At 49.9% G+C, this 22,172-nt stretch overlaps 1 protein-coding gene and 1 non-coding gene across 4 annotated transcripts in view; both read right to left on the bottom strand.

Annotated features, from left to right (window-relative positions):
• Positions 1-3,258: 3,258 nt before the first annotated feature.
• The window catches only part of Spred2 (sprouty related EVH1 domain containing 2), a 117,685-nt gene continuing 98,771 nt past the window's right edge, over positions 3,259-22,172 (bottom strand). For all 3 annotated transcript variants that reach the window (XM_021227312.2, XM_005070398.4, XM_013113617.3), the window contains exons 4-6: positions 20,701-20,765; positions 8,231-8,368; positions 3,259-6,659 (exon numbers count right to left, since the gene is read on the bottom strand). In XM_021227312.2, the coding sequence (XP_021082971.1) occupies positions 5,985-6,659; positions 8,231-8,368; positions 20,701-20,765 (878 nt within the window). In that variant the 3' untranslated portion in view covers positions 3,259-5,984. The remainder of the gene's footprint in view (positions 6,660-8,230; positions 8,369-20,700; positions 20,766-22,172) is intronic.
• Positions 14,535-14,641, bottom strand: LOC121134715. The gene has a single exon (XR_005871839.1). It is a non-coding gene; the product is annotated as a U6 spliceosomal RNA (small nuclear RNA).

Here is a 22,172-nt window from a genome sequence, read left to right as displayed (position 1 = left end):
GCTGAAGAGGTTCTCGAAGCCCCCCCAAAAGCACTTGCCTAGGAAGGAGTTTCCCCAGAGTGGGCACACAAGCGGTGGTCTAGGGGTGAGGGCTGCAGGGGTGCAGGGGTGCTCCATCCCAAGCCCGCTGCAGAGCTTGGCAGTGTTACCCATTGGTGTTGGTTTGCAAGACATGAAAGATGCCAGACAGCTGAGGCCAGACACTGCATGCCAGGGTCCGGCCCCTTCACTTCAAGAACTGGCTTAGGCCTAAACACACACGGGGGAGGGGGTGGCGAGGGGGCGGGGGGGCGGGGGACGGGACTGGGGGCGCTGGGGTGGAGCTGTGGGAGCTCAGGATGTAGAAGGCCCTAGGTCTGATCTCCAGAACTGCCAAAAGGGAAAACAAAGGCCACCAAGTGTGGGATAGATAACCATCTCATTCCACAGTCAGAGAGCCTAAAAGGCCTGAGGTAAAAAGGCCTGTAGCCAAGGGTGATTTCACAAGCTCCCTCGTCCATTTACAAGCCTGCTTGCTTTCCATGACAGACTGCAAGCTGTTCTGCAGGTTCCTTAGACGGGGTTTCCTAGCCCGTGCTTTTCCCTTTGGAAACGGACTGATTTTCAGGATGGGTGTCCACCATTCTGGGGGAGCAGTGGTCTCACTGGAGGAGCATCACAGAGGAGAGGCGGAGGCCTGGCTTGCAGGAGAGGGCCCAGAGCTTACAGAAATGTCCTAAGTTCAGGTAGCCATTCTGTGCCCTCACGTTAGGCAAGTACCTTTGAGCTTGGACCACCAACCAGCTCCACCACAGAGCGACTCAGACAGTGGCCACTGGCGTTTTCCATGCTGCACATTCTGGCTGCCCAGAATCCAACCAGCTGTGAACCACCGTGGGCAGCCGCTAGCTGTTAGCATACTTGGAAGTGTCAACAAGGAAGTCCAGCCAAACTGAGCATCGCAGTTAGAAAGAGAAACACCGAGTAAGTTGCCGATAGACAACAGAACGTCCACCATGTGTCTCCTGTGTCTAGAATCTGGTTGTCTTCTCCAGGGGCCCAGAACAAACAAGGAACCAAGGAAGTAATTTACCTCCTGTGGATCCCATTACGGAACCACCATCGAGGTGTTGTCAAGGCCAGAGTTCATGCCCTAGCTCACCTCAGCTGACCCATTCTCTACAACTAGGTGAGATTTGTTTTCTGGACAGCCGCTCCTGCAGCCTGTCCACACGGAATGGACAGCTCAGAAAGCGGAGAATGGCCCTAGGAAAGTGATCTGTTGTGAGATTTGCAGGGGTGCAAAGCGTCTTGTGACCAGTTGATTAGGATCAGATGTGTCTCTGATCACAGCCCTCTGCCTGTGAGAGGGCCCCCTCCAGCCAGCCGCACTCACCCTTCTATGCAAATCTCTCCTGTAGCTTCCTGGAAAGCTGGCCTCCAGCTCAAGTTGGCTGGAACTCACTAATAGCACACGCGGACACTGAACTCAAAGCAGTCCTCCTGTCTCAGACAGGTTCGAGTGTTTCCCCGAGACAGAGTGAGCTGTCGTGTGTTGGGAACTGAAGCTGGGTCCCCTGTAAATCAGCAGGTGCCCTTGGGTCTGGAGTGGGTTTCTTTTTTGAGTCACCTTTGCCTCAACCGTTGTCTCAAGTTAAGGCTCAACAATTCTCAGTCCTTTGAAGTGTAAATGTTTTGCATCACTGAGCAAATTCAACAGACATGGGAGGTACAGAAACGATGGGTTTAAAAAAAGGCTCAAAGCAGAGGGCCCTTCCATAGGCCGGAGTAAAAATTCCCAGCACCCATGTTTGGTGACTCACAAGGACTTGTAACTCTAGCTCCAGGGGATCTGACACCCTCTTCTGGCTCCAGTGACGTTTGCATGTATTCACACCAACACATAAATAACAATAAAAAATAAAAAACTTCAAGCATAAATATAAAACTTAAAAAAAAAAAGCAGCAGCAGCAGCCGGGGAGTTGGTGGTGCACGCTTTTAGTCCCAGCACTCAGGAGGCAGAGGCAGGTGGATCTGTGAGTTCAAGACCAGCCTGGTTTATAAGAGGTAGTTCCAGGACAACCTCCAAAGCCACAGAGAAACCCTGTCTCGAAAAAACCAAAAGAAAAAAAAAGATAAGGTGGTATGTTTTATGGTACAAGATTATTGCAGCTCACCTTCCTTGCCAGAGCAGCCGTGTAGATTAGAACCCTACTTCTGGTAGGATTCCGTCTCCTTTAGCCAGGGGGAAGGAAAGAACAAGTAACTGAATTGGGTCCTGTAACAATCGTGCCCGAGGAGACTGAGAATGGCAGTCATCTGCCTGAGGACAACTGTCTAGCGACGTTACTTCTGTATGGGGCTCCTTCGTGTGACTTGAGCATGAATGCTTCCTTTTGTGAAGGCTGAAAATGGGATTCACAGCCAGCCTAGTTCCTGGTACTGAAGTCCAAGTGCCATTTCTAAGGCAATCTGAGCTGGTGGGCTAGTCAGTCATGGTTCACCTTCCAAGAATGGAGGGACCCAGAAGCTTGGGACAAGGCCCTTTTAAGAGCATGGAAGGTTTGTCACTACCCAGCCCAGCCAGGCCCTGCCTTGTGACTGTAGAGTCAGTCACCTTAGTTCCCTGTCTTAGCTTTGGTTTCTTGGCTGTTAAGTGAGATCTTACGATGTTTCCCCTACTCCAGCTCACGGGACAGCCACAGAGACCCTCCTGTTTCCTAACCCTTAGCACCCATCTTGTATTTGACCTGTGCCAGTGGCTTAGAAAAGCCTCCCTTTTCTGGGGAGTATTAGAACAAGGATGGGAGAGGAGTCTGTATACCTACCTCTTTAGCGTTCTATGGAGAAGACGCTTCCGTAACTCTCAAAAGATCTATTTTATGTCCTCCTGGGGACTGCCAATGTAGCTTTGTGGCACCCAAAAGATCCATTTGGAAAGCGGGACCAAGAGTTGCCCTGGGACCATGGGCTGGTTTGGTCTCCAACATCTTGTGAGAATGGTCTCCCAACCCCATGCCCTCTGTCTGGGCTTCAGCAAGGGTTAGTGGAAAACAGCGGGGGGGGGGGGGGGGGATAAAATACAGCCTCTCTCTGAGGAGTGCTTGTGGGGAAGATGGAGAGGAGGGAAGGAGGGAAGAGTTGGGGGAGGGGACACATTATCTTAACCATAGGTGGGGAGGACCTCACAGAAACATGTCATCATGTTCTTTTGCAAAAGGGACCCCATCCCATCCTGCACGAGGACTCTGCTCAGAAAAATACCCCAAAGCCAACAGTTCTGATAGAATGTGTTTATATTTACATGGTACATTTTAAAGCAATGGCTACATTGGTCATACATATTAGAAACCATAAAAAAAGTTAAGAACTAAAATGTACATCATACACTTGTATATATATATATGTATATATTTACAGAGGTAAAAAGGCTTATTATAAAAATCAATACAACAGGGGTTTTAGTATACAGGTGAATGAATTACGCTTGAGGCACTTTAATTTGTTAACACGAGCAAATAGCTTGGGGCAGGGGAAGTCAGGGAAACTTCTGAACAGGAAATCTTTTGGCTAAGTTTTGTTATCATCACGGATATAAAAATAAAATTTGAATAATTTCTCTCAGATGATTGACATCAGTATGGCAAAGCCGACCGGGAAAATACTACACACCATTCAGCTGCAGTGTGGCAATTAAACGTATTTACATAAACGTCCCCATGGCTGTATTTGTGCCCTTAGCCGCTGCCTTCACAAACCAAAAATGATGCGCGGAGTAAGATTTACAGGCTTAACTCTTAGGAGGGGTGGGAAGGAGCGGGAGCAGAGGAAGAGCAGAAGACAGCAAAGGCAGCCACCAGGAAGCAACCGGGATGTGCGCTCTGGCTGAAATAAATAGGGGCGGCTGAACTGAGGTCTGAGGAAACAGAGATTAGTGTTGTGCTTTGCAGAGAGGTGACCCGAGAAAGGGCCCGAGGGAAGTTCCTCAAGTGGGGACGACAGTCTCTCCACAGCACTGGAGGCTGGCTGGAGGCAGTCTAGACGATCTCATGGTAAGGAGACCGCCTACCCCCCATAGACCACGCTGTAGCTCTTGGCACCTCTTCTGCAATGGATGTCCCAACCAGCCATCCCAGCAAAGGAAAACATCTACCAACGAACTCAGAAGCACACTGATCATCTACACGGATGACCCGTCTAAAGAAACACAGAGGCCGCCAAGGCAAGCAGAAGATGACGTTGCCATAAAGGTAAGCATGGCTAGCATTTTTCCCACTGGAGAAAAGTCCTTTTCCTTGAAGACTGGTGTCCTGTGCGCAATATAGGGATGGGTGAGAAGGAGGGACTGAGCCTGCCTTCCGCCGGTAATCACCACGGAAAGAGCTTGGTGGGGAGAACAGTCAGCGGCAACAAGCGTGTCCCCTATGGTCCCCGCGAAGTTATGATTGTCTAGGTATAGGTAACCACTTTCACATCCCCCCACCCCAACCCCACCCCCGTCAAGATTTGGCTATTCCTTGCAACATATTAAAAATGGTTTTTCCTCCTCTAGCAAATTCCAAGCCTTTTAAGTGGCTCAGTGGTGGGTAGAATCAGTTGGTGATCCACCCTGATCTGTGCACCCCAAGTGGCAAACATGGGTGTGGAGTGGCAGGGAAAAGACACTTAGGCATTGGAAGGGTTTTTACATATGGCCTTGTTTTTTCCTAAGTATAAATTAATTGAGCCCCAAATTAAAACAAAAACAAATCCAAAAAGCCAGCCACCACTAATTTAGGTGTTTAAAACTCCCCCTGAGGGCGGTGGTGGCATACACCTTTGATCCCAGCCCGAGGCACGTGGGTCTCTGTGAGTTGGAGGCTATCCTGGTCTACAGAGCAAGTTCCAGGACAGGCTCCAAAAGCTACACAGAGAAACCCTGTCTCGAAAAACCAAAACCAAACCAAACTAAACCAAGCCAAAACAAAAAACAAGAAACAAAACAAAACAATTCCCCCTGAAAAATGTAAAATAACTTGCAGGGGGCAGAAACGGCTAGTTTTATTCACCACAGCTCTCAGTGTTTCTCAACTGGAACCCGTTTCCAGAACACTGTCTTGCATTTGAATAAACCTATTTGGTTTGTAAAATAATGAGTAAAATTTATTTCAGTGGTGTGTTATTCTAATATTGCTAAGATTTTAGAAGTGGCAACAGAATTCTAAAAAAAAGTCCTATTTTAGGGGTAAACTGGGCAGGCTCAAAAAACCCAAAAATCCCCTTTCTAACCCTGGTCCAAGAGGATGTAATAATGCAATTTGAGGAATTTTTCCTGATTCTCACAAGTTAATCTGAAGTTAAGGCTCAGTTCTCAAGTCTTTTTAAAGGTAACTGCTTTGCATCAGTGAAATGAATCCAACAGGTAGGGGAGGGGCAGAAGACGATGATGGACTAAAGACAGAAACTGTAGGAGACATGGGAGAACTCGGTTTTGTGGTACAAGCTTGTTACCCAGCTCACCTCCTGGAGTACTGCGTGTTACAATACTTTCCAAGGGTTTCACCATTCGGTCACATCTCCGGTGAACCTGTGCTTGTCAGCAACAGGCAAGCCCAACGTGGAGGAAAACAGTCTCCGGTGCTTGGGGGGGAATCAACTATAAACTCCCCCAAATCTTACAAGTTTCTACCGAAGATTCCTTGCGACAAAGAGGTGGGGAGGAGGCACAGGAAATCAATACGTGGGTAAGCCGGACAGTGTGACCGCAGGCTGGTAAAACCGACGAGTCTATGCTGAAGGCCCCTTTCCTCAACCTACATGGTGAGCCTATGGGGGCATGTGGCTGACACCAGGGGCGCAGCTTCCCCGGGCCTGGAATGATGCTTCAGGGGACCAGGGAGTCTGACCTCCTCGTGGCCTCGTCCTTTGGAGCTGGAGGGGAGCCGGGGAGAAGATGGGGTGTGTGGGGGTGGAGTACGCAAGAGACAAGTGGTTGGATGTGCGAGGGGGGGACGTGGGGAGCTCATCACCCGGCGGCCTTGTGCCTGCCCCCGCAGCACCCGCACATTACTCCGCAGTGGTGACAGGCTCGAAGGGGGAGGTAACAGCACATACAGGGGGCCAAGAAAGACAAGGCGATAAGTGCCAACCACCGGAGGCAAAACTTCTCGTCGCTGGTGTCGCACGAGCAAGGGTCCGTGTAGTCTCCCTCAGGGTCCGACATACAGTGGTAGAGCATGCTGTCTGCGCACCACATACAGCTCACACGACGGATACAAGTTCTGGCAGCGTCGGGGGCATCCTGGCAGTGGCCCCTGCGGTTCTCCTCGTGGTTGAACATGTCCCTGCAATACACGCAGCGCGAGCGCTCACCATCCTCCCTGCGCCACCGCCGGGACTTGCCCTTGGCGGGCTGCGCCTTGATCACGCTGCCTCTGCCGCCTTTAGGGTCCTCGCCGAAGCCAAAGTCCGAGGAGTCCACGTAGGGGTAATTATAGTCGTGCTTGGTGGCCTCACCCTTGGCGAAGCGCACGTAGGAGTCCACGTCCCCCGCGGTATCCAGGTACTTGCCGCGCAGGGGCGCGTGCCGGTAGTCCTCGTAGCCGCTCGTCATCCAGATCCTCTCCCGGGGATTGATGCGCACGATTTCCTCTTCATCCTCTGGGAAGGTGACCTGAGGGTAGGACCTCGTTGGCAGCCGCTGTCCAGGGAAAAACCAGATACTGTTACAGCCCGAGGCGCTCCAGGGACAGAGGCCAAAGAAATCTGCAAGGGGCCCTTCCTTCCTTCAGGGTTGCGAATGAAGAGCAGGTAAAACTTTTTACGAAGAGCAGGTAAGACCTTTTACGGACAGCTTGTCACAACCCAGATGTTTTTCACATCGCAAACCTCAATTACGCGTACAGCCTAGCAGTTTTGCTGTTTTCACGGGAAGGGCTGCCCATCTTAAGAAGCAGTCTGTGCTCAGTGGGCAAATTCTTGCAGAGCACTATAGACCGGGCGCCGAACCCACCCACACCTGTAATCCCGGTAGGTGGGAGGTGGAGGCAGGAGATTGTACATTCAAGGTTTTCTGCTACATGGTGTGTTCGGATAGGCTGGGAAGACCCTGTCTCAAGAAGGAGTACAGCCGGGCCACGGTGGCTCACAGCTGTAGTCCCAGCACTCGGGAGGCGGAGGCAGGTGGATCCCTGTGAGTTTGAGGCCTGCCAGAGACAGAGAGAGTTCCAGGACAGCCTGGGCTACACAGAGAAACCCTGTTTTGAAAAGCCAATGTTTGGCTGAATCGCCAGGGAGGCAGACACGCCCACTGTGGGGCTGGAATCCTGGGCTGTATAAACAGGAGAAGGTAAGCTCACCAGGTGTCTCTAGCTCCTGCTACCATGACTGTCCACCACGAAGATGGGCTGTATGTAAGACCCTTTCTCGCTTAAGCAGCACCCCCGGACCCCAGGTGTTTGGATCACACAGCAATAGCCTGCCAAGTGCTGGGATTGCAGGCCTGGTTTAAGATGGAATATTTTGTTTGGTTGTTTTTTGTTGGTTAAAATGGGGGTCTCAGTTTTAGCCCAAAATTGGCCTGGAACTCACCATGTAGCCCAGGCTGGCCTACCTCTGCCTCCCAAATTCAGGATTACATGCCACCACGCCCAGCTAAAAATATGAACATTTTAATGTCAAAATATTAGGAAGCACATAGTAAAAGCATTTTAAAACAGCAACAAAAGCAAAACAAAATCTCCCTGCCCAGCACTTGCTTCTTTTTATTTCAAGTCAGTCTGTTCCCCGTGATTTGGGAAACCTGTTCCACAAAACAGCCACTCCATAAGTATCTGTCCAATTACTGAATTCAGGCTGCAGTTACATCTCCCTGAGCAAGACTGGGCCTGTAGCCCGCATGCCAGAGGCGCAAGCCAAGTGTACAGTATTCCTTGGACTGGGGGCCCGTGCTTTCACGGTCAGGAGGCCCTTTGCATGGAGGAACACAGACGGAGCCAGAGCCCCGTGCAAGGACCTCCTCCCCCCCGGGCACCCCTCACATGTTCTCATTTGTAAACCAAGGATGCCAATGCCCCGCCTCATGGGGCGCTCTGGATAAAAGCACAGGGCAAGGCCAGGTGCCTTGTGCGGCTGAGCGGCAACCACCGGAAGCATTTCCACCACGGCTGAGGGTGAGGTGGGGGAGAAGCGGCTAGGGCTGGGTGGGGAGGAGGGAGGTGGCCGGTGCAGAGCCGTCCTCATGCTTCCAGAGGAACCAAGTCCCCTGCTCACCTGGTCGGGGTGGTAGTGGTCCATGGCATATGGGTCAAGGGTATAAATCCTCCGGTGCTCACAGGATGTCGGGGAGGAGATTGTCCTCGCATGTTGCTCTCGCTTCTGAGAGGAATTGGAAGAACTGTCTGTAGCTGTCTGTTTGGAGAGAAGCAACGAAGAGTTCATTAATAAAACAAGCAAAAACAACAACACACAAAACAAACCCCAACAGGGCCTGCCAGATGGCCCCGTGAAAGTGCTTGCTGTGCAAGCCTCGACCACCTGACTTCACTTCCTAGCACCTACAGCTCGAGAAGTGACTTCCAAAAGATGGATTCCGGCTTCCACATTTGCCATGGCTGGCACACACAGCATGCACGCACACACAAGCACACACAAGCATGCACACACTCATGCTCACTCATACAAAGAAGTAAACAATGACAAAACACACACGCTCGATCACGCCCTTCCCAGACACCACCTGTTTCCTGGCTGCAGCATCTCCCTGGACCTTCCAATCCCTGTTTATTTTTAAGGATTTACTTATTTACTTAGAGACAGAGTCTGCTTATGTAGTCCTGGCTAGCCTGGAACTCATCCTATTATAACCCAGGCCTGCCTCTGCCTCTCCAATGCTGGGTTAAAGGTGTGTGTTGGGGGCTGGAGAAATGGTTCCGGCAGTTTTTGCAGAAGACCCAGGCCCGACTCTCGACACCCGCATCAGACAGCTCCACGGCCTCTGACTCCGATTCCAGGGGATCGGATGTCTTCTCCTGGCCCCCACGGGCACATGCATGGATGTGATGCACACACAAGGAAGCAGACACATGCACATGTTCACAAAACAATATAAAAATAAAACCCCAAAGGCGTGTGCCACCACACCTCGCTTATTCCATCTTTAACAATGTGCACCTGGGTACAGGTGCCCATGTAAGCCAAGAGGGCCCTGGAACCCCTGGAGCTTACGGGCCCTTGTGAGTCGCCTGAGCTGGGTGCCAGGAGAGGTAGCAGAAGATACTTTTAGCCTTGGAGCCATCCCTCCAGCCCCAGTGGGTTGACCAGCCACCGGGCGTGGCTACATCTTCTGACTCTACCTCTTGTGGGATATCTGCCCACTGTGTGAAGATGTATCGGTGTGATGGGTTTAGCACAGAGCTGAACGGCCAATAGCTAGGCAGAGGCAGGATTTCCAGGGACAAGTGGGAAAAGGAATCTAGGCGCACGTGTGACACCAGGAGACACTAAACAGGTCCGAGATAGAAGAGAGGCAATGCCACGTGACAGGACATAGATGGATACGAATGGGCTAACCTAAGTGTAACAGCTAGTTAGGAACAAGCCTAAGCTACCCGCTGAGCTTTCATGGTTTATAAGACGTCTCCACCATGTCTTTATTTGTGAGCTGGTGGCCCAAAGAAAAATCTGGCTACAACCTCCAAGGTGCTGGGGTCAGAGGTATGGACCAACACTCCTAGTTTCCCAGTCTTGAGTTCATCTTAAGACATGTCAGGGATCAGACTGTCTCAATAGGAAGCAGTTAGCTCAATGGGCAGAGGAGACCAGCAGCAAGGCTTGAAAGACAAGTCAATTTTCTAAGTGCAGAAGCAATACTGGGCCATGGCAAAAGGGTTCCCATGGTACCAGACACCATGACGAGGAGATGCACATTAGGTGGAAAGAAAAGCTCCTCCCCCACCCCGCTCCTCGAGACAGGGTTTGTCTATGCAGCCCTGGCTATCCTTGGACTCACGAGACTGGACTACCTCTTCCTTGTGAGTACTTGCGACTTAATGGGCCACTCGTGTGGGCTCTTGGAAGCTAAGAATGCTTAGAGAAACATGGACAATGGAAGGCTGTCCTGGGGGGGGGATGGTTTCAGAGGGTAGCAAAGAAACTATTGAGATTTGAGGATGGGGGCGGAAGTGTGATACTCTGGCTAAAAGCGTGTGCCGGCTCATCACCTGGGGCTGGATCATCAACGGTGGGTAACAAGAAATCCACAGTACTGCCGTGAAACTTCAGCTTCACTTGGGACAATGTGACACTGGGCAAGCTAAGGTTGAAAGACCAGCTGTGACCAATGAGACTTCAGCATCACTGAGGTAAGCCTCTTCGAGACGACAGAAAACTATTGCTGCACAGCGAGCACACAGAACTGACCCACGGGAGGCAGGCTGTATCTCTGCATTTGCAGTGGCACTTGGCAAATAGTATATGCAAGCGTTGTCCAGGTCGCACTGGTTTCCAAGGTGCAAGGTTGTCATGGAGAGTAGATGAAGGTGGTACATCTGGCAAGCACCTGAGAGACCACCGGCGAGGGCAGCCTTGGCTGCAACGGAGACCCCAGGGTACCAGAGACAGATGCCAGGAAAACAGTAGGTGTTAGTGTCATCGGCTTGAGCCTATGGGACAAGCAGTGCTTGCTGCTGATGGCAGTGATGGAGAAGTGGGCTCCCCAAGCCTGTCAGAGCCAGGAGGCTACACAGTGAGTGAGTTCCAGGCACCAGGCATTGAGCTACAGGAGTTTTGACTTACACTGCTGGGTTTTGTTTTTGTTTTGATCTAATCATTTTTATGGCCCCGTTCTTCCTTTTTGGAACAAGCATGAAACTTATTTTTAGTTTTACAGGATCCCAGAGTTAAGAGACATTGGACTCTTAAAGCTGTAGTGTGTTTTACACTGTGATATTAACACAAGATCTTGAGACAAGGTTGTGGTTTAAAGGGACACGTTTCTGTGTCCGGTTGACAAGGGTAGAGTGTCCTGGTTAGCTTTAACTTTCAACTTTACAGCCTAGTCACCCCAAAAAAGGAGTCTCATTTGAGGGATTGTCCAGATCGCACTGCCTGTGCGTGAATGTGGGGGACTGTTACCGACACAGGAGGGAGCGCTCAGCCTACGGTGGGTGACGCTGTTCCCTGGGCGGGTGAGCCTGTGAGCTAGTAGGCAGGCAGTTTTCCTTCATGGTTTCTGCTTCAAGTCCTTGCTTATATTTCCCCCAGTGATGGACTGTGATCAGGAAGTGTGAGCCAGATAAATCGTCCCACCACCCAAACGGCTTTCGGTCACGGCACTTACCACAGCGGCAGAAGGGAACTAGAACAGAAGGGATCCAAGAGAGACGAGGAAGGTCAAAATTTACTTCAGGTGTATGCCACCAGATCACCAGATAAGCCTTGCGAAGGCGCTGATGTGACCGCAACATGTACCTTGGAGCAGGTTCACCTGTTACCCCTTGGTGGCGAGAAGTGAAGGGAAAGTGCCACGCAAAGTGTGCTCGTACACACACACACACACACACACACACACACACACACACACACACACACACACACACACGAAAGACCCTGAAGTAGTCCAGTGACTCGTGTCAACTTCAAACTCCAAAATCTGACCATCAAGGCTGCTTTCAATCTGCCTTGCTCTTGGGTAGGTTTCACTGAACATGGGAGCTCTGCACTCGAGGACAAAAGTGAAGTCCTCTCTAATTGCTCTCGGCCTGGGAGAGGCGGCTTCAGCCACAGGCCTCCCAGTAAGCTGAGGCAGTGGGGTTGGAGCCATCTCGTCAATGCCTCCAGCTATGTCCAGGGAAGCAGGGACTGGGCACAGCCCCAGCCACCTGTACAAGTGACTTTGTCAACACTCATTTAGTAAAAGGGTGTCCAATGAAGACACGTGCAGCCTACAGAGGCACCACCGAACCACAGTGGGATGTCATGCTAACAGTAGTAGGATTACTCCCCCGGCCCCTCAGGTAGGTTGGATTTGAGTGATTCTGTTAACGGGTGGGTAGAAGCTGACCTCTTAGTCAAGTTGACCTCTTAACTCCAGCTTTTACATTTGTAAAATGGGGCGAAAATCTTCAAGGTTATTTTAAAAAATGAAGCAAGGTGTAAGATGTCCGTATCAGATACTGTTCCACTCTGTGATAAAACACTGGGACCAAAGAAACTTACAAAAAAACCAAAGCAGCTCACAGCTCACAGCTCAGACTGAAATCAGGACACAGAGAGACCGAGTCTCTTGAAACCCGAAAGCCTGTCCTAGTGATACACTTCCTCAGCAGTGTCACATTTCCTAAGACTTTGTAATGTCCTACCAACTGGGGACCAAGCATTTGAAAGCCCTATACTTATAGGGACTTTGAACCACTCCATTCCACTTCCTGCTCCCCCCCCCACTCATGGCCAAATCCTAACATATAATACGTTTAGCCCAACTTCAAAATCGTAACATATAATACATTTAGTCCAACTTCAAAATCATAATATGTAATATTTATAGTCCAACTTCAAAAGCCCCCAATCTTTTGGTCTTAAAACTGTTTAAAAGTCTGAATTTCAAACCAGGTGGTGGGGGTGTATGTCTTTAATACCAGCACTTGGGAGGCAGAGACAGACAAATCAGGTATACAAGACAGCCAGGGCTATGTAGAGACACACTATCTCAAAACAAAACAATAACAACAAAGTCCAAATCTTCCAATCAAGGCAATCTCTTAACTGTGATACACTGTAAAATCAAACACAAATTACACACTTCCAATACATAAAGCACAGAATAAACATCACCATTCCAAAAGGGCATGGTGAGGGAGCACTGGACCAAACCAAGACCCAAATCCAGCAGGACAAACTCAAACTCTTGTAGCTGTATGTTCAGTGTCAGGCCTTAAGTGGCCTCTGTCTCCAGCTCTGCTGCCTGCAACACACCCCTCTCTTGGGCTGGTTCCACCCTCTGTGAGCAGCTCTCCCGAGGCTCTGGCACTGCTAACGTCTTGGCATCTCCAATACTATTCAGGTTTTGTTGCCACGGCTTTTCCCAATTGTTGCCCTCTAAGAGCCTTCATGCAGGGACTGTCCTGCTACACAGTATCCAGCCTCAGTGGCGTTCCTTAAGCACAGAGGAAGATTCCACAATCCCTTTACTCCTGCATATCCTTCAGGACTCTTAAAAGCCAGAACCATGTGGATGATGCCTGCTTGGGATAGAGCCTAGTAGACCCCTTGGTTCACATTTGCAGTGGTGTTCCTTTGTTGCTTTTTAGGAACAGAAGTTCCTTGGCTTTTTCCTTTCATAAATTAGAAACACCTTCCCCTTTGTTCTACTGCAGATCAGGTCTCTACTTATCTCCTCATTTCTTTCAGCAGAATCTTGCATTTTCCCCAAGTTTATTTTTGTATTTCTTTCTGCTCATTTGATTGTTTTTTAATTGTACACCTGCCTTAGAGTGATTATGAATGACCAAGTGACAGAGTCAGTATTAGGCTGTCTTGAAATCTCTTCTACCAAAGAAATAAGTCCATTACTTTTAACTGTAGTTAGCCTTCAGTAACTGTTTTGGGATTTCAAGGGTATAACATTCATGCAGGTCTTGATCCCAGCACAGGACCAGGCTATGAAGAACACCGACAAATGCTTATCTCTTATTATCTCTTTCTACATAACTATAGAGTCTAAGAAAATGTTCAAACAGGAGTCTTTAAGATCTGGTTGCTGTTTAAAAGATGGCTGTGGTAGTGCACGCCTATAACTCCAGCATTTGACAGATGAGGCAAGAAGACCAGAAGAGCCATCCTCAGCTACAGAGCCAGTTCAAGAACCCAGCCTGAGGTTCCAGGCTATGTGAGATCATGTCTCAAAAATCAAGGGCCCAGCGTGGTAGCTCACGCCTTTAATCTTAGCACTTGTGAGATAGGGGCAGGAGGATCTCTGTGAATTCAAGGCCAGCTTGGTCTACATATTGATAGCTAACACTACATAGAGACCCTATCACAAACGAAGCAAAACATTAACTACCACAAAAAAAACCCCTTAATTATTCAATCAAGAAAGAGACCACCACCAGTGGCTGGAAAGGTTGCTAGTAGCGTTGGGGTACTCACCCACCACGAACCCCTCTGAACTTCTAAGTCAGCCCCAATTAAATGTTTTCCCGTATGAGAATTGCCATGCTCACAGTGTCTCTTCCCAGCATCAAAACCCACACTATGACAGTGGCCACACTGTAGACCCTCTGAATGCATGGGTTCTACATTTATGGATTTAATCAACTGCATATTAAAAAACCAACAGAGCCCAGTGTGGTGATGCAGACCTTAATCCAGGCAGTTAGATCTCTGTGAGTTCAAGACCAGCCAGGGCTACACAATGAGACCCAGCTCCCCCTCCCCCCCCAAAAAGAGAAAAGCAAGTAATACCCACGCTAATTATGTACAGATAACAAATATTTATAAAAAATTTACATTGTGTTAAGTATTTTTTTCCCTATGGGAAGAGCCAATACAATGGCTAGTCTTTATTAGAGATAAACTTAAAAATATGGAACGCTTCACGAATTTGCGTGTCATCCTTGCGCAGGGGCCATGCTAATCTTCTCTGTATCGTTCCAACTTTAGTATATGTGCTGCCGAAGCGAGCACGCAACAAAAGCTGACCTCAGCAGAGCCAGCTGAATACAAGTTTCTCAGCTCTGAAGCGAAAGAAGACTGAAGGACAAGAAATGGACAAAAGGACAAGAGAGAAAGCACTGAAGGGACAAGAGGAAAAGAAAAAGTCTACTTTTAGCGACACCAGAGAGTCCCCATCACCAGCCAGTCTCTCTGTTGTGTGAACCCAGGCCCTCACGCAAGCCAGCAGAAGCTGCATCTCCAGCCCTGCTGTTCTGCACTCTTTATACGCCTCACTGAGCGAAGGTACTTGCTGCCACAGTTGGGTCCCTGGACCCACATGGCGGGGACAACTGACTCCCACAAATTGTCTTGGACCCCGAATGCACACGTGCAAGGACACACACGTGCACGCACGCACACAGTGAAAAACAGCCCAAGAGTTAAAATAAATAACGTGAACTCATGTAGAGCAGTGCCCAGCCAAGAGTTTCTGGTGCAGCGTCTGGCAGAAAGCACACGGACAGGGACAGGCTTGGGTAATGAAACGGAGGGGACAGGAGGAGGAGATGACAATGCTGGCAGATGACAACAATGTACACAGGCAGGTATCTCCCCACAGGAAGACAGTCCGGTTTCTCATTTTGAGAAGCGAACAGGACAAGTTGACTCCAAGGATCACTGTGACAGTTGGCAAAGCGTTGGGGCAGAGACAACCACTGCTTGGTGAGGCCACAAGGCCGTATGACTACTCCACAGGGCAGCGAGGTGGGTGTCCCGCTGTCTGTGTGTATTCTATGCAATTGTCTGCTTTCCATTACTAAAACAGAACACCAGAGGCTGGCTACTTTATTTTATTTTTTGGTTTTTTGAGACAGGGTTTCTCTGTGTAACAGCCCTGGCTGTCCTGGAACTCACTCTGTAGACCAGGTTGGCATCGAACTCACCGAGATTCACCTGCCTCTTCCTCCCAAGTGTTGGGATTAATGGTGTGCGCCACCACCTGACAAGGCTGGCTACTTTATACAGAGTTCTCATCTCAATAATTCTAGAGGTTCAACATCACAGTGCTGGCACGGGGTAGGCTCTGGTGAGGGCTCTACCTTCGGAGATTACAATGACAGGGACATGTCTGAGAGGTCACACAGCAAAGGGGCAAATGTAAGGCTAGGCCGGGGAGCGGCTAAGAACTCTCTCTTGAATACCAGCCAGGGTTTCACAAGAGCAGCATTGATCTCTTTGGGGGCAGTGTCCTCAGGGACCGAACCCCTCCTACCAGACTCCACCAACTATCAACACTGCCACATGGGGGATGTGTATCCTTGGGGGGTGTACACTCAAACTGGTGTCCCCAGTGTGAAGTTCAGCAGTGTGTATGCTCTTAAGCACCCACAAAATGTCCTGAGCGTCCTGTGTCCCCAAGTCCCAAGGAATCCTGAGAACTAGGGAAACCCCCGCCTCCAATGGCAGACAGAAAACACGCACGCTTGGCATCTCCGGTTACAACTCTGAGGGCTCCAAATGCCCTCAGAGTCAGAATTCAAGAGTCTGACTCATAATTCAAGAGTCAGAAGAGGGGCGCTCAGCAGTGCTTTAACACCCTCTCTGATAGGAATTCCAAGTTCTAAAGATTTGTCTTCCAAAAAACCTTTGAGAACATTGTCCCCCCCTTGGGAAGAGTCAGACTCAGGCTGTGAAGCGGCTGTGCATTTCCTTAGCTCACACCCCTTTACTGACTTGGGATGGAATGTCTACTTACAGCGAGCTGGTCCATGAATAAGAATCTGGCATGCCGCCCCCCCACTGTCCCTTGTTCCCACAGTCATCAGCCTGGGAATAAATATAGGCCTTTCCTGGGGAAGGGGCGTACCGTTCTGAAGAGGCCCGTGTTTGTACACAGGGAAGCGACCCTATAGACCAGCTAGCTCTACATGGAATGCAGTCTGTTACGGGCACCGTTCCCCCAGAGCGCAGCTCACAGGACGAGACCGAGGGGATTCTGTCACCCTTTGCTTCTCTCCCTGCCGTAGTCTATAAACCACTTCTGGCAGGTAGTCGGGAAGCAGCTGAGAATTACAGTTTTGCTCCGGATCACAGGAGACCACCTTTAACCTCCCCACTGCTGTCTGTCTCCCCAAAAAGGGCAGAGGGGCAGACGTGAGCACAAGCCAGCTGCTGAGAGGGTCTGCTCACTGCACTGGGGGCAGCCTGTTCAGCTCCACCCACCAGTGGCCCCAAGGAGGGAAGAGCGAGCTCTTTCCCGACCGGTCTCACTACACAATGTTTCTGCGCACCCGGGCCACGATGCTCCAGAGCTCCCGTTCCTCCCTCAGCCTTCGTCCCAGAGCTCCCTAGACTAGTTCCCTTTCCAAAACCTATGCAGATGTCAGTGAAGCCCTGTTCAGCCACCCCTCCAGCGAGGCGTTTTCTGACCCCCTGCCTCATGTGCAGATGACTGCCTGCCTCTGCCCATTCTTAGACCAAACTCATTTCTGCAAGCCCCAATGTTGGTTCTGTGGTCTTCTGTGGGGATCACAGACCCTGGCCGAAAACCCACCCCTCCATCAGCCTGGGAGCAGGCAGCTGTGAGATAATATTTACTGAAAACAATTCAGTGCCATAAAGCTCTTGATAGGGCTCTGATAAGGGCTTGCTCACTGAAACACCATGACTTTGATCCCCCCTACGGATAGATGCTTCTTCCTGCTCCCTGCTGTGTCCCCCCCCCCATTCTGGGGCCGGAGATTAAACCACCAGCCAGGAGGGTGAGAAGTCTGTGAGAGCTGTGAGAGGTGTGTGAGAGCTCGGTTGGAGAACTGTGTGTAGATGGATGGCAGAAGTCCTTAAAAAGGGAAGTGTTTTTTCTTGGGGAGCATAAAGTTTTCTTAAAGCAACCGACCGGTCTCTGTGTCATCTATCCCGACCACCTCGCTACATTCTCGGATGCAGGCTGCTCAGCAGGTGCGACAGTCTTCGGCGCCCGGGCTTACACACCTGTATAGTCCCCAAGCAATGTCTCTCACAGCAATGGCCACAAACCACACAAGTGCAGAGAAATGAATTTAGTCAATTACTCCCCACATTTTAAAATGTGAATTCAAACAAACAAAAAACAGCTTACAAGCTGGACGTTGGTGGCAAAAGCCTTTAGTCCCAGCACTCGGGAGGCAGAGGCAGGTGGATCTCTGTGAGCTCGAGACCAGCCTGGTCTACAAGAGCTACTTCAGGACAGCCTCCAAAGCCACAGAGAAACCCTGTCTCGAAACCTCACCCCTCCCCGTCCCAAAAAAGCTTACAAAAGGTAGTCTTGGGGGCAACTGGGTAATTACAAAGGAGATCTTAGACAACATCATGAAATTTTAGCACTCTGTGTAGAGGAAACCTTATTATATTTAAATACCTTCAACTTTATTTCCTATTTTATTTTAGGTTTATGAACAAACGAAACTGAGCTAAAGGTACCTCAAATTATGCAGCTCTCCTATGAGTAATGTCGCTCACCAGACTGTGTATTTGTGAAAAATCAATAAACCATCCAGGTGTGCTGGTGCCCTCAATCTCAGCACTAAGGAGGCAGAGACAGATGAATCTGTGTGAGTTCAAGGCCAGCCTCGTCTACAAAACAAGTTCCAGGTAGGTCAGGGCTACACAGTGAGACCCTTTCCCAAAACAAAACAAAAAGCCAAACACAAAAATCAAAGAACTTGTACCCATGTTACCCCGACTCCCAGTTTTCTCTACAATGTCTACTATTAGAGCATCAGAATATACTGACTACCCTAAAAGTCCTCTGTGAATACTCGTTAGTATTTTTTAAGGGGATGCATGATGAAGACATTAGAGATGGTTCAGTGAGTAAGAGGGCCAGCTGCTCTTCCAGAGGAAGGGGGTGTGGGTCCCAGCAGCCATATTAGGTGGCTCATAGTCACTCTAACCACAGCTCCAGGTGACTCATAGTCACTCTAACCACAGCTCCAGGTGACTCATAGTCACTCTAACTACAGCTCCAGGTGGCTCATAGTCACTCTAACTACAGCTCCAGGTGACTCATAGTCACTCTAACTACAGCTCCAGGTGACTCATAGTCACTCTAACCACAGCTCCAGGTGACTCATAGTCACTCTAACCACAGCTCCAGGTGACTCATAGTCACTCTAACCACAGCTCCAGGTGACTCATAGTCACTCTAACCACAGCTCCAGGTGGCTCATAGTCACTCTAACCACAGCTCCAGGTGGCTCATAGTCACTCTAACCACAGCTCCAGGTGACTCATAGTCACTCTAACCACAGCTCCAGGTGACTCATAGTCACTCTAACCACAGCTCCAGGTGACTCATAGTCACTCTAACTACAGCTCCAGGTGGCTCATAGTCACTCTAACTACAGCTCCAGGTGGCTCATAGTCACTCTAACCACAGCTCCAGGTGGCTCATAGTCACTCTAACTACAGCTCCAGGTGACTCATAGTCACTCTAACCACAGCTCCAGGTGGCTCATAGTCACTCTAACCACAGCTCCAGGTGACTCATAGTCACTCTAACCACAGCTCCAGGTGACTCATAGTCACTCTAACCACAGCTCCAGGTGACTCATAGTCACTCTAACCACAGCTCCAGGTGACTCATAGTCACTCTAACCACAGCTCCAGGTGGCTCATAGTCACTCTAACCACAGCTCCAGGTGACTCATAGTCACTCTAACCACAGCTCCAGGTGACAGGATCCCCCTCCTGGCAGCCACTGGCGCCCAATACATGTAGAGTACATGCATGTGCACACATACGCACAAACACATGTACCCAAAAATCAACCAAGCAATAAAACGGAAAATTAGGGGAATTTACCCTGAACTGGTAAGAAATCTCTCAGGTGCATGTGTGCAAATACACATTGGCATGCTTATGACACGTATGGCCAACTCATTGTTGGCTCACGAGATGACTGTCGGCCAGAGAAGTGCTCACCATGAAAGCATAGAGAGCCCGGTTTAATCCCTCAGACCCCACATTAAGATAATGGGAGAGAACAGACTCCATGTAGAACACGTGCCTGCATGCACACATCCCACACAGGTACAAACACAATAACAATAAATAAAAATTTGAAAGTAACATATTGAATGTCAACTTGACAGGCTCTAGTAAGAGGCTAACTGCACCTGCTAGTCTTTAGACTAGGTTAGCCCCTGGTTGTGCCTACAAAACATCATCTAGGTTAGGTTACTCCGGGGAGGGAAGGCTGCACCACTTCCTGGCTGGGGTCCTGGGCTGAGTAACAGGACGGCATCTCGGTGAGCGACAGCATTCATGGCGGACTGCAGATACAGTGTGACCTGCTGTCTCTCTGCTGCAATGACTTCCCTGCCTTGATAGCCTGTAGTGACCATGCACTGTGAGCCAGAACGACCCTGTCTTCCCTTAGTCATGTTAGTCAGGACCCTTTAGCAGAGCCCCAGGAACACAACTAGCAAGACTACCAAATCTAGGTGCTGTACACTAGCCATGCCATTCTTTAGATTTTCCATAAAAAACAAACGGGAAATGAAATCAGACAAAACCGGAAAATACAGGATGCAGATGAGCTTTCAGCTATCCGTTGATGTGCATGCCTGCTGAGTCACAACAATGCCTCTCTCATTGTGGGCCAAGATGCTCGTCTTCAATACGCTGCTAAACACCCACTCCCGGCTCCCAGCACAGTGGGGGGGGGCAGGGGGTGGGAGGGGGGTGGCGGTGGCAGCAGCGGCAGTGTCCTCTGGGCTTTCCTTCACTACCAATGTGTTTGCAGAAGACTGCAAGGAGGATGGCAAACTGTCTTGGTGTGCCTGGGACTGTCCTCGGCAAAGCAGAGCAGCTGCCCTCTGAATGTGCCAGGAGCCCGTAGAGCCTGAACTCTGATGATGTGGGGCATGGGCTGCACCACCGCAGAAGCGAGCAAGGGGTCAAGGCCAGAGTGTAAAAAAACTGGACTGGGATGACAGCTCTAACAACAGCCACAAAGGAACTGCAAGCGCTACCTTGCAAAGTGTCCTTAATGGGCAACCTCTCTGATAGTCACCTAACACGGAAAACAGAGGACAGAGGGGACTTACTGTAAAAACGTCATCGTCTCCGAGCTCAGCTTCGTTATGAATGGTGGAAGATGAGGTTGTTGAGCCTAGAAAGACAAGAATGTAATCAAATCAAGCTGTGGATAATTGACTTCAATCACTTACAAAGTGGCAGGTGTGGTGGCAGGTGTCCCCCGCCCCACTTTAGTTTGGAGGACCGAACCCAGGACTTTCACAATGACAGACAGGTCACAGCCCCAGCCTTTAGAAGCGCACTTTATTTCGGCAGTACTGGGGATTGACCCTAGGCCTCATGTACACCAGAGGCACTCACTCTATCATACTCTCAAGAAAAGTGTATTTTAACAAAGATGCCTCTCATTCTTTCAGTATAGTGACCACAGCATAGGATCGCGTGGGAATTCAGTATTTTAATTCATTCCCATCGGTTCTAGCCACAACGCTCCCTAAACTGACTTTTGCCTACACTGTGGTTCCATTATTTCAGCTTTTCCCTGGAGGGGGTTGTGGGGGAGGGGCAGAGAGCCCATCTACTCTGAAAGGCTAGCCTCAGACCCAGGCTCTCAGTGACCTCGAGGTCCCAACAGAGTAGGGAAACGCCAAAGGTCTCTGAATTAGACCTACCCAGCCCCGGTGAGAGAGGGAGCCCCCACCCCAATTCTGAATTCTGACCCAGCACTCCCTGGCCACACTTCAGCTGCTGGGTTGTAAGCAGACACCACTGGAGCCCCCAGCGACTTGGCTTTGCTTTCCAGGTAAAAATAAGGGTTTCTGCTAGAAAATCCAGCTAACCCCATCATGAAATGGTCTGGAAGTTCAAGTTCAACTGTCGAGTTCACTTCTTTATCCAGTCTGCAAATCAGTGCAGCAACCCACTTCTCCCAGCCAGGAGTGTGGGGTTCAATTCAAACAAATCGTGCACGTGTGGGGGGGGGAGGGGGGAAGAGAGGGAAAGGGAGAGAGAGAGGGAGAGAGAGAGGAGAGAGAGGGGGGAGAGGGAGAGAGAGAGAGAGGAGAGAGAGGGGGGAGAGGGAGAGAGAGAGAGAGAGAGAGAGAGAGAGAGAGAGAGAGAGAGAGAGAGAGAGAGAGAGAGAGAGAGAGTGCAAGCGAGAGGGGACACCTTGTGCAAACCAGTCATTTCCTTCTACCACCTGAGTCTCGGGAATCAAACTCATGTCGTCGTGCTCAGGGTGAGTACCCACTGAGCCACCTCCCTAGCTCAAACCTCACTTCTTAAGCAAACGGGATGGATTCTTTGATGATCATCATTTCTTCCAATCCTGACTTTGGTGTGGCCATGCCTCAGGGTCTCAGTACCTTAAATACTGATTTGTAACTGAATTGTGGATGTGTGGAGAAGTTGCATGTTTGTGGCCCAAGGCTTTTCCAGGCTGAGGTCATGCGGCACTGCCTGCACCCCAGGCAGAGACAGCCCTTTCTATTTGTAGCGGATTCACTCTGTGGCCTCTGCACCGTCCCTATCAGATAAACAC

This window comes from Mesocricetus auratus, unplaced genomic scaffold (assembly GCF_017639785.1).
Source record: "Mesocricetus auratus isolate SY011 unplaced genomic scaffold, BCM_Maur_2.0 Super-Scaffold_100029, whole genome shotgun sequence".
In the NCBI taxonomy this organism is placed as follows: domain Eukaryota; kingdom Metazoa; phylum Chordata; class Mammalia; order Rodentia; family Cricetidae; genus Mesocricetus; species Mesocricetus auratus.
The sequence above is the reverse complement of the archived record's forward strand: the minus strand, read 5'-3'. Positions and strand labels throughout refer to the sequence as shown.